Genomic DNA, 16,697 nt, shown 5'->3' on the forward strand with positions numbered 1-16,697 from the left:
CCTGCCTTCAGGTGCTTTGGAGAATAGCTTGACTCCCTCTTCTTTGGGGCAGCCCCTGAGATATTGGAAGACTGCTATCATGTCTCCCCTAGTCCTTCTTTTCATCAAACTAGACATACCCAATTCTAGCAACTGTTCTCTATATGTTTTAAAGCTTATGCACATAAGTGTTATTTCCCATTTGAAAAACGTGCGTGCACAATTTTCACAGTCCTTTGACAGCTCAGAAGAATAACATATAAAGACATTTTAAATGAAGGAGAGGAACTCAAATCGAAGCAGGAATTGCAGAAACATGGGTGGATTTAGTATGGTGGCCACACCTGCAAATACAATCAAGATATGAGAAAGATGCAAAGACATATGGTTTCTATAAAGAACCAACAAATATTGGAAGACTGCTATCATGTCACCCCTAGTCCTTCTCTTTGTTAGACCAGGCATTTTCACTGTACAGTTTAGCCTCCAGTCCCCTAACCATCTTTGCTCTTCTCTACACGCTTTCTAAAGTCTCAGCATTGTTTTTGTATCATGGTGACCAAAACTGGACAATGGTTAAGTATTCCAAGTGTGGAATACTGTGTGATGATGGTTCCTTTGCCTTCACTACACAAACTCTATGATGATCATCCTTTTCTCCAGTCTGCTCTTCAAGGATGGACAAATCAAGACAGAAACATCTACTCTGGGAGGAAAATAAAAGAGCATGCCAAGTCTTTCTCATATGGAGAGCCAGAACAAATGCTGTCCTCATATCTGCCTTGCAATTCTTCAAATGTTTTCATCCTCCCATGAAAGAGGCTTTTGTGTTCCCACCTTATTCGGGGGTTGTTTGAACATTTCTGAGCGATTCTTTCTTGGTGATTTTCAGCTGACTTCCTCGTTGTAGGTGGTGACGTATACGACTACAGCCATTATTTTCTGCAATATATTTTTCCATCACTCTGTAGCCCATCTATACTTTCAAATTGAGGGGGGGAGCCCAATAAGGTTCCTTGCAGAGGTGGGTTCCTACCAGTTTGCATCTATTTGGTAGAACCGGTTCGTCAAATGTACTGAACCAGTTAGAAGAGGTTCCACCAGTGGACCCGGAAAGCAGGCCACACCTACAGAAGAGGTTCCAAAAATTTTTGAAACCCACCACTGGTCCTTGGATATGATTATTCTATCTCAGGGGCTGCCACAAACAAGAGGGCATCAAACTATTCTCCAAAACACCTGAAAGCAGGACAAGAAACAATGGGTGGAAACTAATCAAGGAGAGAAGCAACTTAGAACTAAGGAGAAATTTCTTGACAGAACAATTAACCAGTGGAACAACTTGCCTCAAGAAGTTGTGAATGCTCCAACACTGGAAATTTTTAAGGTGATATTGGATAACCATTTGTCTGAAATGATGTTCAGTTTCCTGCCTAGGCAGGGGGTTGGACTAGAAGATCTCCAAAGTCCCTTCCAACTTATTTTGTTATTTTGTTCAATGGAAGCCTGATCAGTGTTGATCACTGGAGAAAGGCTTGTAAAAAGAAAAAAGATGAACACCCATCCTTTGCCCATCTCAGCCCTAAACAAATGCAAGAACACCCCGGTTCCATCCTTATAAATCCCACCGCAATTCACTTCTCATAAAGAAATATCAAAAGCAGGTTCATTAAATAGAACAGGAATCTTGTAGAAAAATCGCACAGGTTACTATTTCCTGCCAAGGACAAGCCATGCAATCATATTTTAGTCAGTAAATCTGAGTTAAATGCTATAAAGATGAATCAGGAAGGGGAAGGAGGCAGAGTTGATCAGAATGAAGCTGAAAGGGATCTTGGAGGTCTTCTAGTCCAACCCCTTGCTCAAGTAGGAAACTCTACACCATTTCAGACAAATGGCTGTCCAGTCTCTTCTTCAAAACCTCCAGTGATGAAGCACCCACAACATCTGAAGGCAAAATGTTTCATTGGTTAATTGTCCTCACTGGTAGGAAGTTTCTTATTATTTCCAACTTGCTTCTCTCCTTGATTAATTTCTATCCATTGTTTCTTGTCCTGCCCTCTCTGGTGCTTTGGAAAATAGGGTGAACCCCTCTTCTTTGTAGCAATTCAGCCGATTCTATTTGATTCGGTCGAACCGGTAGCCGTGGCGGAGGGAGGCTCCGCCCACCCGCCCTGACATCATCACGTCCTGCTTTTGACGCTCTGCGCATGCACGAAAGGCCCTGCGGATGTGCATGTGCACACACTGGCAAACCGGTAGTGAAGGTACGCTGATTTTGCCCCTGTGGCTACCCCACAAATATTGAAATACCGCTATCATGTCACTCCCCCCCCCCACCTAGTCCTTTCAATGAAATAGTACAATTTAAATAGTAAAAATAGTAACCCTCCGCTTTTCCTAAAATCTCTACCTTTTGCTACTGCAGAGGGCCACCTCCCAATTGGGACAGAGGGCTGGGACTTCAATGCTGACTTTTGGGAAGTGAAGGGGGTGGCTTTTGCCAACGGGGCACATTCAGAGGGAGCAAACGAAACAGTCCCTCGTGTAGAAATCCTGATAAGCTACATGGATCCTTGGTTCTGGGTGGTCCAGCTTTGTTCCATTTTCTTCCAAGTTTCCATGTGTGGCAGGGGGTATCTTGACATAAGTCAGCAGGACTACTCTACACACACACGCGCACACACACACACATGCACACACACACACACGAAACTTTCTGCAAACACAAAGCAGGAATGTGTCTGCATAAATTCACCCTCAAAAAGTATAGCTCATCCTCCGACAGCCATGCCAGAAAGTAAATGCTTTCCAGGTTTATTTTATTTTATTTTTGAATGAATCGTTTACGGAAGAGGCTCCGAGTTCACAAAAGCCTGAGAGTGGCTCCCTGCAACAGCTTCTCGCTCCCCCCCCCCACTCCAGACTCCTTGGCCAGTTGTGGGATTTTCAGTCCAACATGGAAATGTTGGCTTTAGAATATCCCAGAGACAGAAAGACCGAGAGCATAGTCAGCCACAGACTTCTTTCAGGTATGTGCCTTGAGGCGCATTTATGTATATATATTTTTTAATCTAAAAATTTCTATTCCTGTCCTTCCAGGGCTTACACCGCAACCCACCCAGGACAGCTCACCAAATCCCAGTGGAAAATTTAAAACTGTTTAAAAGGAAAACAAAACCAAAGTAAAAAATATTACGGAAAAGAAGATTGTGGTTGGAGCAGGTCACACGCCATCACAATGGCCTTTGCTTATAGAACAGGGGTCTCCAAACGTGGCAACTTTTAAGACTTGTGGACTTCCACTCCCAGAATTCCTCAGCCAGCCATGGAATTCTGAGGAATTCTGGGAGTGGAAGTCCACAAGTCTTAAAAGTTGCCACGTTTGGAGACCTGGCTGAGGAATTCTGGGAGTTGAAGTCCACAAGTCTTAACGTTACTAGGTTTGGAGAGCCCTGCTGTAGAACGAAAGCCTTCCTCAGAAAGGAATGAGAGGAGAATGGTCCAGCTGCTTTCCTGAGGCAGGGAGTTCCACATCTCTTCCTCTTTTATTTTTGACAGCAAGGCAGATGGTTGGCTTGAGTATAAAAGTAGCTAGGGTTCTTCTGTCCATGAATTGTGTCCTGGAAAACTCCTCCAGACATTTGTCTTTCTAAACTGCTTTGTTTCCCTGCTATGAAGAAAAACAAGAAGGATATACAGTAAGCATCCTTTCCATTGCTAATTCAGTCCTACAAATATTTCCACCATCCTCACTTCTTCGTGCCAAAATGGCTGGCAGCCCAGGGGTGGGGCAGAGAGACACTGTTTTGAAGTTCCGTGGGCCTTCTTCAAAGGATCACTCTCTAGATATGGTTGGACAACCATTTCCAGAATTCCCAATGGGGAATTATGGGATCTTTAGTACCAACACATCTAGAAGCTGCCCAATAAAGAAAACCTGCTACAGCTTTAACTTCTTACAGTCATTAGAGTAAAATAAACATTCTTAAACAGAGAGAAGAGAGAGAGGGAGGGAAGAAGAGAGAGAGGGAGGGAGGGGGAGAGTGGAGGAGGGAGGGAGGGAGGGAGGGAGGGAGGGAGGGAGGAGAGAGAGAGAGAGAGAGAGAGAGAGAGAGAGAGAGAGAGAGAGAGAGAGAGAGAGAGAGAGAATTTTCTTATGGAACGATGCTGCCATCCTGTGGTCAAAACGACAAAAACGAAAGAAGGTAGAAGTTAGGGAAGTTTTTAATCAACATTTTATTCAAGATTCAATCATTAATTTTGAAAGTTATTCAGTTTACACTGCTATTATGTTTCAATATACCTTTAATCCCTTCTTCAGTCTCCTCCTCCTCTTCTTCATCATCATCACCATCATGCTGGGTTTTTCCTTCTTCTCCTGTTTTTCTTTCACGAAAGCAGGAAGTTTAACTGTTCATTCCGAGGATTTTTCATAGACATTCTCTATTCTGTGTCCTCGTCTCCTCTGACTGAGGCTTTGGCCTATTGAACATTGTCGTCGAATCGTCGCTAGGATTCCCCGTGACTATTATCCAGTGGTTCTTGCTCTCTTCAGCTTTGTGGGAATCCAGATAGGTGTGGCAGTTGATTTCGCATTCTTTCCCAAAGTACGTCCTTGAAAAAGAGAAACAACACACAGGAGAAAAAAACAACTAAACAGAAACTCCAAAACAGCCTTTCCAAAGGTCCCTTTTGGCCAATGGTGGGATAACAAACGTTTCTCTGCCCTAATGACCAGCTGGGTAGGCGGGGCTCAGTAGTCATGTGACCATGTGGGCGTGGCCAACTCAACGTCATTCACATCGATGGGCGCTTCGCCTTAGCTGTTGCAATGGAATAAGGGTTAAACGGAGAGGCAGTTTCTGTAAGCAGGGCAATAAATATGAGGCTAGAAACAACACCAGAATGTTTCCTTCCTGCCTTCCTTACAGGATTAGCCCTGTAAAGTGGGGAAAAAACAAAAGGGGATTTCTTCCAACAACCGGTTCCCTCGAATATGTGCGAACCGGCGGAATCATACCACGGCTTCCGGCCCTGATCACGAGAAAGAATTAAAGCTCGTTTAAATGCAGGTTGTAGATCTGGAGACGCCTGGGGCTCACCTTATCCAGAAGGTCCTGGGAACTGCGAGTGCCTGATTTGTATGGCTATGAACGACGACAACTTTCGTGTTTGCCTACAAAAAAAAGGACAAAGGACAGGGAGGCTTTAAATGTCCATATTTCAACTGCTTATTTCAGTCAATTATACTGGCCCAGAATTCTCAAGCATAGAAAATAAAATAAAATGTATTTCCTACTAAACAGGTTTTGAATGCAAGTATACATAGTCCTCGACATGCAACTGGTTGCTTAGCAACTGTTTGAAGTTACAACGGAGCCCCTCCCCCAGCAAAAAAGCTACTGATCACCCATTTCTGAAGTTACAATGTCTGCCCCTCCCCCAGAGTCACGTGACTGCATTTGGGCACTTGGCAACCAGCCTATCTCTACACCTGTTTGTAGCGCCCCACAGTCACACAGTTGTCATTTGTGACATTTTTGTGGGAAACTGAGGTTTGCCCCTGCTTAAAATGGCAGTGTTTGCTTTATGACCACTGGTTTCATTTAATGACTGCCACAAAAAAAAGGATGTAAATTGGGTCTGATGTCCCGTTTTATAACTATCGTGTCTTACGGCCATAATTGCAGAGCTCAATTATCATTGAAGACTACCTATATCTCCACATCTTCACATTCCTTTTACATACAATATGTACTAGTTGTTCCTGACTCTAGGGGGTGGTGTTCATCTCCCTTTCAAAGCTGAAGAGCCAGCGCTGTCCGAAGACGTCTCTGTGGTCATGTGGCTGGCATGATTCAATGCCAAAGGCGCACGGAACGCTGTTACCTTCCCGCCAAAGTTTGGTCCCTATTTTTCTACTTTTTACAGGCTTTCGAACTGCTAGGTTGGCAGAGGTTGGGACGCATAACAGGAGCTCACTCCATTACGCAGCGCTAGAAATTCAAACCGCCGAACTGCTGACCTTTCTGATCAACAAGCTCAGCGTCTCAGCCACTGAGCCCCCGCGTCCCTTGGTCACATTCCTTTTAAACCCTTCTAATACCATATCTTTTGGGGACATGTTAATTCTGTTCCTCTTCTGTAGTACAAAAAAAATAGCACAGAGTTTGTGCTACTCACTAAGAAAGATTTGAATGTTGATTTGACCCAAAGTGAGAAACATAAAATATATTCACATGAATCAGTTCATATTTTAATATCGAAAATTTGGAAAATGGAGATAAAAATGAAACCAGAACTTTTTTGCTGGGGGGTGGGGGTGTTGTATTGGAAATTCCAGAACTAAAGAAGCTTCTGGGATGAGAAATGAAAAGTCTTCAAGGAAAAATTAAGAAAGTCGAGTTGCCTCTTAGAAAAAGGATTTGGGGGAGATTATTCAGAATGGCTTCCCTTCAAGCTCGCTCTCACACACGCTCACATTCTCTCTTTACAAATACAGGTGTTTTCTTACAGCGATTGGCAACCCTTCGTATTCCATGCGTAACTGTGGATCCAGGAAGGTGAACTGCCAGGCACACAGGTATGAAAGTTCATCCGTCATGAAGACAGGCTGGAGAGAAGATTTCTTGGCCATATTGTGAAATGATTTATGGTCGCTGGACATAAACAGCTGGGAACGAAGACAGAAGGGAATAGTTTGTCTGGAAATTAGATAACCATTGTTGAAGATCAACAGAAAACAAAGGGGGGGGGAATTAACAGCATGTTCACTGTTCCCTATGATCAGCGGCTGCCTTCTCCCATTTGCAAATTTAAGGCTGAACATATGGAGGATTCTGGCTAGTTTCACAGAATGGGAGGAGACACAGAAATATAACTGTATTGAACCAGACGCTGGGACCCTTGCCAAAGTTAGAGTGACCTACCGGTTGTGCTTGGGATCATCTCCTTTGAATGACCCCATAATCCCTTGAGAAGTGGAGTTTGGGCAACTGAATGGAACAGAATGTTTTCTGGCCAGATGCCCTTTCTGTTGCCAATGCGGAGTTTTTTTTCAGCAGATATACTGACTTTTTCAGTGTATATACACCCAAAAGTGGGTGGAAATGTCTGTGTGTCTTATAGAACAGATGTTGCCAAAGCCCCGCCCACACACCGGCCCCCACCCTTCAGCCTCTGCCTCCCAGCAATTTGCCTCCTTGCAGCAAACAGCAAACAGCCTGATTTAGCATGAGCAGTTAATTGGCAGTTGGATCTGCTTTGCAGAATACTGCCTATCAGCTGTTCCAGGCTGCGGAGATCCCCGCTGTTGTTGCCATTGTCACCCATTGTCCCCACCTATTGCCGCCTCCACGTGCCCCATTTTCAGCCTTTGCATGTCCCATTTTCAGCCTGTTCCAGGCGGTGGGGGACTGCCGCCGTTGCCTTTTCCCATCACCTGGAACGGGCTGAAAAGGGGGTGCGCAGAGGCTGAAAACAGCTCATGCGGAGCCCACAAATGGGGTGCGCGGAGGCAGCGATAGACAGCGGCAGCGATGGACGGCAACAGCGATCTCTGCAGTCCGGAACAGCTGATAGGCGGTATACTGGGAGGCCAATCCATCCACCAATCAGCTACTCGTGCTAAATCAGGTTGTGCTGAAGCTGACCAGGCTGTTTGCTTTTTGCTGCAAATTGCTGGGAGGCAGAGGCAGATTTTTTTTCTTGTTTTCCTCCCCAAAAGCTAGGTGCGTCTTATAGTCCGGTGCATCTTATATTTTGAAAAATACAGTATTCTCAATGTGCCCAGGGAGAGAATTATCTGCCTCTACCTGGGATCGAACTCACAGCCTCCTAATTGTGAGGTGAGAGTTCCACCTATAGGCCACCACACCATCCCTGCTTGGGATACAGATGTAAATTTGAAATTGAACAATAGGATCCACCTGTAGGGAAGGAGAGTTGTTTTTTTTTTAAAAAAAGATCAAAATGCAACAATGCGTCTAGGATTATAACTCCGAATTGGATTAGGGACGATATACAAGTTGGAAAGTGTTTCTCAAGTGGCTTTATCCTATTTCAGATTATTTTTTTAATCAGTCCTGTTAGTTAGACATCAGTTCTCCGGACAAATGTATTTTCTATTAGCTCTTCCCAAAATGGTTTCCTTTGGAATGAAACATTGAACTTTGTTATTAAGTTGATGTTATTTATCACTAACCATTTTATCCTGAAATCCACCAGCTGCTCCTAGGCCACAATTCTGCCCATATCTAAGAGGTTCCCCCATGGCTTCTCCTTCGAGGCTATAATAAGGAGAAAAATATCAGTGCAACCCAATGCAATACAATCATTTACTTTGAAGCAACTCCTTTAATCCTATATACAGAAGAAGAAAAAAAATTTCCCTGGCAGTCTAAGCAAGAGGGGGAGAAGGAGTCACTTGTTCCTAAGAGCTTCCAGTTCGACTTTTCATAGGGAGAAAGAGAACTTTTGGGGATAAAAGGTAGAGGTTTTCAAGGTATTTCAGGCTGCCAACTTGATGGCATTCTTTACTAATTTATTTTCAACATAGGTAAAGGTTCCCCACCCACCTATGTGCTAGTCATTCCTGACTCTAGAGGGCGGTGCTCATCTCCGTTTCAAAGCTGAAGAGCCAGCACTGTCTGAAGACGTCTCTGTGGTCATGTGGCCAGTGTCCAACTCTATTCCATTCTATGACTAGACGCCAGAGGTGCCTGGAACGCTGTTACCTTCCCACCAAAGTGGTCCCTATTTTTCTACTTGCATTTTATACGTGCTTTCAAACTGCTAGGTTGGCAGAAGCTGGGACAAGTAATGGGAGCTCACTCCATTATGTGGCGCTAGGTATTCGATCCGCTGAACTGCTGACCCTTCTGATCGACAAGCTCAGCATCTTAGCCACTGAGCCATTGTGTCCCATATATTTTCAACATATACAACAATAAAAGGTTGTGAAGCAGCCATTAAAAACAAGCAAAGAAAAAAGTGTGTGTGAGAGGGGGGAGGGAGGGTGGGTGGGAGAGACAGACAGACAGACAGACAGACAGACAGAATGAATGAATGAATGAATGAATGAATGAATGAATGAATGAATGAAAGAAAGAATGAATGGATGTGTTTTAAATTGGAACATCCACTAAAAATGATAAAATTACAGTAACAGTACAGTAACAAGCACTCATCAAGGAGTAGAAAGACCTGGAATCCAATCTCCAGTCAGTGATTAAGGATTTCATTTCTAACCAAAAAGACGATTCCAAGTAAGGTGGGAAAACATTCTGATCTGAAAACTTGGAAAAAACCTGCCAATCAGAGGTGGCAAGGAGTTGATTCATCCTTAAATGTTCTCCTACATTTGCGTAACACACGGTCAGAGGACTTAAAGCAGGAATGAAGAGAAGGACAGTCCCCCAAAGAGGTGAGTCTATATAGCATGCAGGGTAGGTTTGGAGGAAGGATTGGGAAATCTTTGTTTTCTAACTCTGCTGTGCCAAATTTAGGATTCCGACTATACTCAATCAGTGTTTCCCATCTCAAGATGGTAGGAAACGGTGCTCTCAATTTTCAACAATTGTGACCAGATGCTTGGGTTGCCCCGAGGAAATTGGAAGGCTGCAGGTCCTGAGAATCACATGTTGCCCACGTCTGATTTCTTATTTTAAGGCCATTCGTGACCTTCAGAGGCTAATTTCATGTGGCTCTCAGGCCAACTGCAAACACATTGGGTAAGCATTCAGCTGGGACCATGGATAAAAAGGCCCTTGGAAGAGAGGAATATAGTTTAATGTAAACACATGTGTTAATAGAAAAAATTACAGAGATTGGAGGATTGGAAAGAACACAAATAGATGTACTTTAAATGTTTAAATGATTGTGATTGGAATTTAGAAGTGTATATTGAGACATTGAATAATGAAGAGAATGAAGGATGAAACTTTAATATAAATAGATATGAAGAGCTAAATAAAGGAAATATGAATAATAAAATAGGTGAAAGATGGGAAATAGAAAAGAAACATCTTCGAATATTATAGTGATATTGGGGGGAGTTAATATAGAGATAGAAATAAGAGGGGAATAATTGTGTGTGTGTGTGTGTGTATCAGTGGTCGGTTTCAAAATTTTTTAAAACTTCTTCTGTAGGTATGACCTGCTTTGCGGGAGTGGCTTGCCAGCCATGTGACTGGGTGGGAGTGGCTTGTCGGCCATGTGACTGGGTGGGAGTGGCTTGCCGGCCATGTGACCGGGTGGGAGTGGCTTGCTGGCCATGTGACTGGGTGGGAATGGCTTGCTGACCATGTGACCGGGTGGGAGTGGCTTGGCAGTCATGTGACTGGGTGGGCGTGGCCAACTTGTAAAATGTGGTGAAACTCACTTAACAACGCTCTTGCTTAGCAACCAAAATGTTGGCTCAAGAACTCTGGCATTTGAAGCACACAAGTCTTAAAGCTGTCAAGTTACAAGACCCTTGGACCCCAAACCCTTTAGAAAAAAATCCCAGGGGTGTTCAAACTTGACAGCTTTAAGACTTGTGGACTTCAACTCCCAGAATTCCTCCTCTCGCTCTTCATCTTTATGATGTCCGGATGGGCGGGGGAGGGAGTTGGAACCGGTTCTAAACAGCACGGTAGATTTGTGGAACCTCTTCTACAGAAGAGGTAGAATGAGTGTCCCCACTCACTTTTGGTTTTATTTAACGCTTCCTTCTGGCCCCGTCCACCCTACCAGCTGCACTCGGTGTGATGTAATCATCATCATCATGGCTCCTCCCACAATGATATCTAGGGCCCATCCATTGTTCCACCCCTTTCCCTCCCAACTATCCACCCGGCTTGGTCCCTTTGCCCATCTTACTGCCAAATCTTTTCACCAGAGAGTCCCACCTTAAAATCCGAAACACATTCCGCCCAATGGGGTTCATGTGTTCGATTGCACTCAAGTCACATGGAGCTGTCAAATTATCACCAGTGTACAGAGTTGATATATCAGGATTCACAGCCAGGGACAGATTCCCACCCATAATAATAGCTTTTTCCTCTGGGAGTCTAACGACGTCGAGGTTCGCAAATAGAACTGTGTCTCCGAAATGAATATATCCATCTTTTGAAATGGAAAGTTGCTCCTGTTGGCGAGAAGAGGAAGTTAACTGTGCACAGTTCTCCTTTATCTTTCCCACAATAGCAATAGCACTTAAACTTATACACCACTTTACAGCCCTCTCTAAGGGGTTTACAGAGTCAGCCTATTTGCCCTGAACAATCCTCATTCTACCCACCTCGGAAGGATGGGAAGCCGAGTCAACCTTGAGCCTGGTGAGAGTCGAACTGCCAAATTTCAGGCAGCAGAAGGAGCCTGCAGTACTGCACTCTAACCACTGCGCCGCAGTTGTTAAGTGAATCTGGCTTCCCCACGGCCAGAGTAAATGAGTAGGGAACAAAATCCAAGTATTCTAGAGAATTAGGGGAACCCTCAAACATGTTTTGGGATGTAATACCTTCTTGTAAAGAGTATCTTTCAGTCTTCGCGATTTCTGGATTATTAGTTCTCCATTTTCTCTTTTATATAGAAAATCTTTCAACGATTCCTATTTTTAAAAGGGGGGAAAAAAAGAATTTCTTATGCCTCCTGTATATAACTGCAGTGTGATCAGGGGCATCAAATCACCCACCTTAGGAAATTCGATCCAAATGGCTAAATCCCATCTAAAGAATGAAAACAAGGACATTAAAAAAAAAACTATGAAAAGGTTTTCCCACATCTAGGAGGACAGAGCAAATGGGTGGAGACAATAATATCTTGTAAACGTGTCCAGTGAAGTTGTTTGAGGAATACAGTTGCTGTAAATTCTTGCATAAAATAATTTGCTGAACCAATGCAACAGAGTAGAAGGTTATCCAACAGATTCTGCCTCTTTCTAGAGGTTGCCAGTGGCTCATAGAAATATTTTTTTTAAAAGAGAGAACGTGCATTTAGCATCAGCATCAGCATCTTTTAACAACCCCATAATCCCTTGCGGGGTGGAATCTGGGCAACTGAATGGAGCTTGGCAGAGTGTTTTAGTGGCCGGATGCTCTTCCTGTCACCAATGTGGAGTTTTGTCCGGCAGATCTATTCTCAGTGTACCCAGAGAGAGAAATATCTGCCTCTACCTGGGATCGAACTCTCAGCCTCCTGATTGTGAGGGGAATGCACATTTAGCATGCAGCGTTAAAGTCTGGAATACACCAAGTAACTCCCCAAATAATGCAGCAGAATGAGATGGAATTTGGGTTTAAACTTTAAAGAAATAACCCAAGCATCAGGCTGTAAATATAGCAAGTCACCAACTCCAAGAGTCGATCTGAACGTCAGGAAAACCTAGAGCTGCTGCGATCAAACCTCCCTATTATAATTAAAATTCCTCTCTAAGTTGCTTTTGAGATTTGCACAAAGGGCCAAACTTGAACGGAACCCTGCAAAGGCTGGATAATTTTTATTTACCTCTTCTAAGCACACATCTTCAAACCAGTTACCGAGAAGCACGCCAGGACTGTACATCCGGCCACTCTTACTTGTCCGGGAGTTGATCATCTGGAGCAGCTCAGGGCACCAAGGTGGCTTAAAGAAAAGGATACTTCGGACAAAGGTTGCTGGAATCAGCAAAATAACCGATCAATGTTGAGTTTACAGGTTGCTATGGGGACCGCGAGTGGCCAGGATTGGCCGATCAGGAAAGGGATATCAGCCAATCAGAATAGATCTGGATAGAATGGGTGGGAAAAGATGTGAGAGCTTATCTGCATCCTTTCAATTCCACCAGGGGAAACAAGACACAATTCTCTTGTAAAGCGAAGAGAGAGAGAGAGAAAGAATGCGAAAGTACACGCTTCTTTTGAAAGATAAACACACATAGGAATATTCCGGATTAAAAATAGTGAACCATTCTTCCCCATAGGAATATTCCGGATTAAAAATAGTGAACCATTCTTCCCCATAGGAATATTCCGGATTAAAAATAGTGAACCATTCTTCCCCATAGGAATATTCCGGATTAAAAATAGTGAACCATTCTTCCCCACAGCTTTAGAGTGAATGACATCCTGTTTTTTTGATGAAGGCAATGTTGTTGTTTTTTAAATGCTAAATAAATAAGGCAACATACACAAGAAGAAAAGCAAGGAAATGAAAGGGATAATTAAAGCTGGGGAAGAAAGGGATAAGACAAGTGCTTGTATCTCAAATTGTTTGTGTATCTCCTTCTCTTGGATAGTATTTAAGGCAGTGTTTCTCAACCTTGGCGACTTTAAGTCCTGTGGACTTCAACTCCCAGAATCCCCCAGCCAGCACAGCTGTGTTGGCTGGGGGATTCTGGGAGTTGAAGTCCACAGGACTTAAAGTCGCCAAGGTTGAGAAACACTGATTTAAGGCATCTGTTGATAGGTAAGGAAAAATCCCTATTTTTTACAATCCCTATTTTTTACAATCCTGTAATCCATTAATTAATAATACCCTGAATTAATATTTTTTATTGATATGTAAGAAACACATAATTAAATTCAGAATAAAGGCATTGTTGTTTAATATATTGGCTTAAAAACCAGAATCAATTCAACCCAGCCATAACACCTTATAAATCAAAGTCTTAACTTAACTGCAAATGTTTTTACCCACCAAACAAACAAGGATGAATTTATCCTGATCTTCCCATGGAGGATTTCCACATCTTGAGAGATGCAATAAAAAAAAAAACATTTCAAATTAACCAAGATATCTGGGTTCACACCACCTTCACCCACCCAAAGTAGATGAAATGGTATGTATAGACATTTAAAAAAAATAAATACTAGTTATAGTATACTAGTTGTGAGGAAGGAAAGTGGGGACATCCAAGCTGGAAACCAAAGATGGTGATTTCACAGTATTTACACTGTCATAACATGACGTGATAGTGATGAGAATTATGAATTCTCATAATTCAAATAATGGATAGTGTCAGCTTCTGCCTTGCTGTTGCTTCAGCTGTCATGAAACGGGGAGGGAGGGATAGTTTAATATTCTCATCAGGAACTCTGTTACAAATAAGCTTGCTTTTACTATATTCAACCTTACAACCAATGAGTAATAAATATAAAAACAGAACAAAGTGTCTTGTGGCATTTTAAACAGTCACCAGTCCAATGAATATTTAGTATGTTGTTTGTAAAGATAGGTAATAATATATTTACCTTCTGGAACTTTTTAAATCAAATTCTTATTTATTTTGGTCACTTATTAGAGACATGTATAATGTGCATTATTGCCATTGCATATTTTAGGATATCTGACAAACTGCAGATCATATGCAGCACTAAAGTGTCATTATTTGTGTATTTAATAAAGCAACATATTTAAGAGTTCACACAACTTTGCATCAGCAGGCTTATTAAAGACTATACAACAGCTCCATCTTCTGGAATATCTGAGACAATGCACATGATGGCTAAGTTTATTTTAAAACTGATCTCTAGATCACAAAACCCTCCTGCTGGATACTTAAAAATAAGAAAGTGGATAAACATTTGTTTTTGCTCAAGTTTATTTAGAATTCCCAATTGAGAGTTTGGAACCAACTTGTAGAATGTAGAGATTTCCCCATTCATAATAATCTAATTAAAATGTTTAGGATCATAAGAAAACTGTATTTTGTGTGCATGTGAAGTTTTTTAAAAACGTTTTAATTAGATTTGCTGGTTAATCTCTGGATATTTGTACAGAAGACATATTCAAGCCATCTTTAAAGGGAAGCTGAAACTTAAGTCTGCAATTTTATATATGTTTATCTTGAAGATCTCTCCGAGAATAGGTCTTATTAAAATCAAAAGTGCTTGTTTTCAAATAGAATTGGGCTGTCCTGGACATCACATATTAGCTATACAGAATTTAAATGGGTAATTGTTATCCCATTTCTTCTGCAATCCAAGCACAGCTTAGTGAAACATTTTTTTCTTTAGCAAAACTGCTATGTATCAAATTTTCTACAGTTGTTTTAATAATAAACAAAAGAGATTCCTAATTGTTGCTGCTTTCAGAATGCTTTCCTGTGATTATCTGGACATTCTAATAAGCCACTTTAGCTGGGCATCATGACACATGAAATGTACAACTATATTTTAGTCTAAAGAATTGTGCAAACTCGGTCACTGTGGTTAGTTCATGATTCAGTGTGTCATGCGAGCCCCTAAAAAGGAATTGATTTAAGAAACACAGCTAACCACAAACATTAAGTGTGCAATACAAACATGTTATAGAAAGGTAGAGAAAGGGAAGCGATTACTTTTAAATAAATTATTACTTTCCATATGTCATATTAACCATAATCAATAATCAATACATCAGTGGCTAGTGGCTAGTATTCTTTGTTTTGCTTTATCTTGGAAAAGATTGAAAGCCTGCTGTTGGATCCATTCCCTGTCTTCTAAATCCTAATCATGAAATTGATTTTAAGTTTGCCTTTACCCAGAACTGGAATTTGATCAATTCTATTTTTAATCCGCATGACCACACCAAAGAGTGGGAAGGGGGGGGGTTGTTTTGCCATTTAGGAGAAACATGTTAGATAAGTGCATCTTTGAACACCCATTTGGGCCATTCATTTCCTCTTTGGCAGGAAGTACTCCATCAAGGGGATTTTTGTTTTGAAGTTTTCCACCTATTCATAGTTGTTGGGAAGGACCCACCCAGGCTGAGCCTCCTTCCTATATGCAAGTCATTCTTCTCTTCACAGCTGGGAAGACAAAACTTCACAAAAGTAAATTGTGGGCTGCCCTGGACTCCTTTTACCACTAATTTTACCCATAATTACTCCCACTCTCCAGTTTCTCCTTCCTTCTATATTCATAAAAAGAGAGCAGGAGACAATGCAATGCGTAAATGCATCAATACATTTACAGCCAGTTTGATGTAGTGGTGAAAAGCACTGGATTAGAAACTAGGCGACCAGGAGTTCTAGTCCCACATTAGGTACAAATCCAACTGGGTGGCTTTGGCCCAAGCTGAGGGTGAAAGATCTCAGCCCTAGCAAAAAGGAGGCAGGAGCAAACAACCTCCAAAATGTTAGGCGGTCTTCAGAAGTCATACACAAAAAGAAGGTTGCCATTTAAAAAAAAAAGGCAGAGTGGCCCTGAAATTAGGCAAAATAAGGCAACTGCTTTAGACCAAAGATTTTTGACTATTAGAAACATGACAATAAACAGCTAACTGTTCTGTAGAACCACATTATTTGCTTATCCTTAGACTCAAAAATTGGATTGCTTGCGGGAGGGGGTTGGATTACATGACATACAAGATCCCTTCCAACCAGGGGTGAGCTTCAAAAATTTCAGCAACTGGTTCTCTGCCCATTGCTGGGTGGGCGTGGCCATGGTGGGCATGGCTTAGTCGGCTTCCTGCACCATGGTGTGGGGGGGGGATGGGTTCACCTTCCCAAGGCTCTGGAGGATTTCCTTGAGCCTCCGGGAGATTGAAAACTGCCTCTCCTGGGCTCCGGAGGCCCTCTGGAAGCCGGAAATGGGCCTGTTTCCAGACTTCCAGAACTTCTGGGAGGCCCATTTTCCCCCTTGCTGAGCCTCTGCATGGGCCCTGCACTTACTTCACATCCAAAACAAACCACGTGGAGACTCCGGGGAGGGGAGGGGTGGGCGGGGCCAGCCAGGGGCGGGATTTGGAGGTTCTCTAAACATACCATAACATTA

General features: G+C 42.5%; 1 protein-coding gene across 2 annotated transcripts; it reads right to left on the minus strand.

Annotated features, from left to right (window-relative positions):
* Positions 1-3,368: 3,368 nt before the first annotated feature.
* Positions 3,369-12,706, minus strand: CFAP161 (cilia and flagella associated protein 161). Of its 2 annotated transcripts, XR_015695424.1 has the most exons (8): positions 12,469-12,706; positions 11,483-11,572; positions 10,872-11,110; positions 8,186-8,270; positions 6,497-6,655; positions 5,085-5,158; positions 4,286-4,596; positions 3,369-3,652 (listed from the first exon to the last, which is right to left on the minus strand). XR_015695424.1 is itself a non-coding variant. In XM_014070109.2 (7 exons), exons 1-7 carry the CDS (start codon positions 12,556-12,558, stop codon positions 4,413-4,415), a joined length of 921 nt encoding a protein of 306 aa, XP_013925584.1. In that variant the 5' UTR covers positions 12,559-12,706; the 3' UTR covers positions 4,203-4,412. The 2 variants fall into 2 exon arrangements, 1 of the variants encoding a protein (XP_013925584.1); XM_014070109.2 differs by lacking the exon at positions 3,369-3,652 and having other exon boundaries at positions 4,203-4,596.
* Between the last annotated feature and the right edge of the window lie 3,991 nt (positions 12,707-16,697).

This window comes from Thamnophis sirtalis, unplaced genomic scaffold (genome assembly GCF_051295495.1).
Source record: "Thamnophis sirtalis isolate CommonGarterSnake01/CBP01778 unplaced genomic scaffold, rThaSir2_p1.2 scaffold_2, whole genome shotgun sequence".
NCBI lineage: Eukaryota > Metazoa > Chordata > Lepidosauria > Squamata > Natricidae > Thamnophis > Thamnophis sirtalis.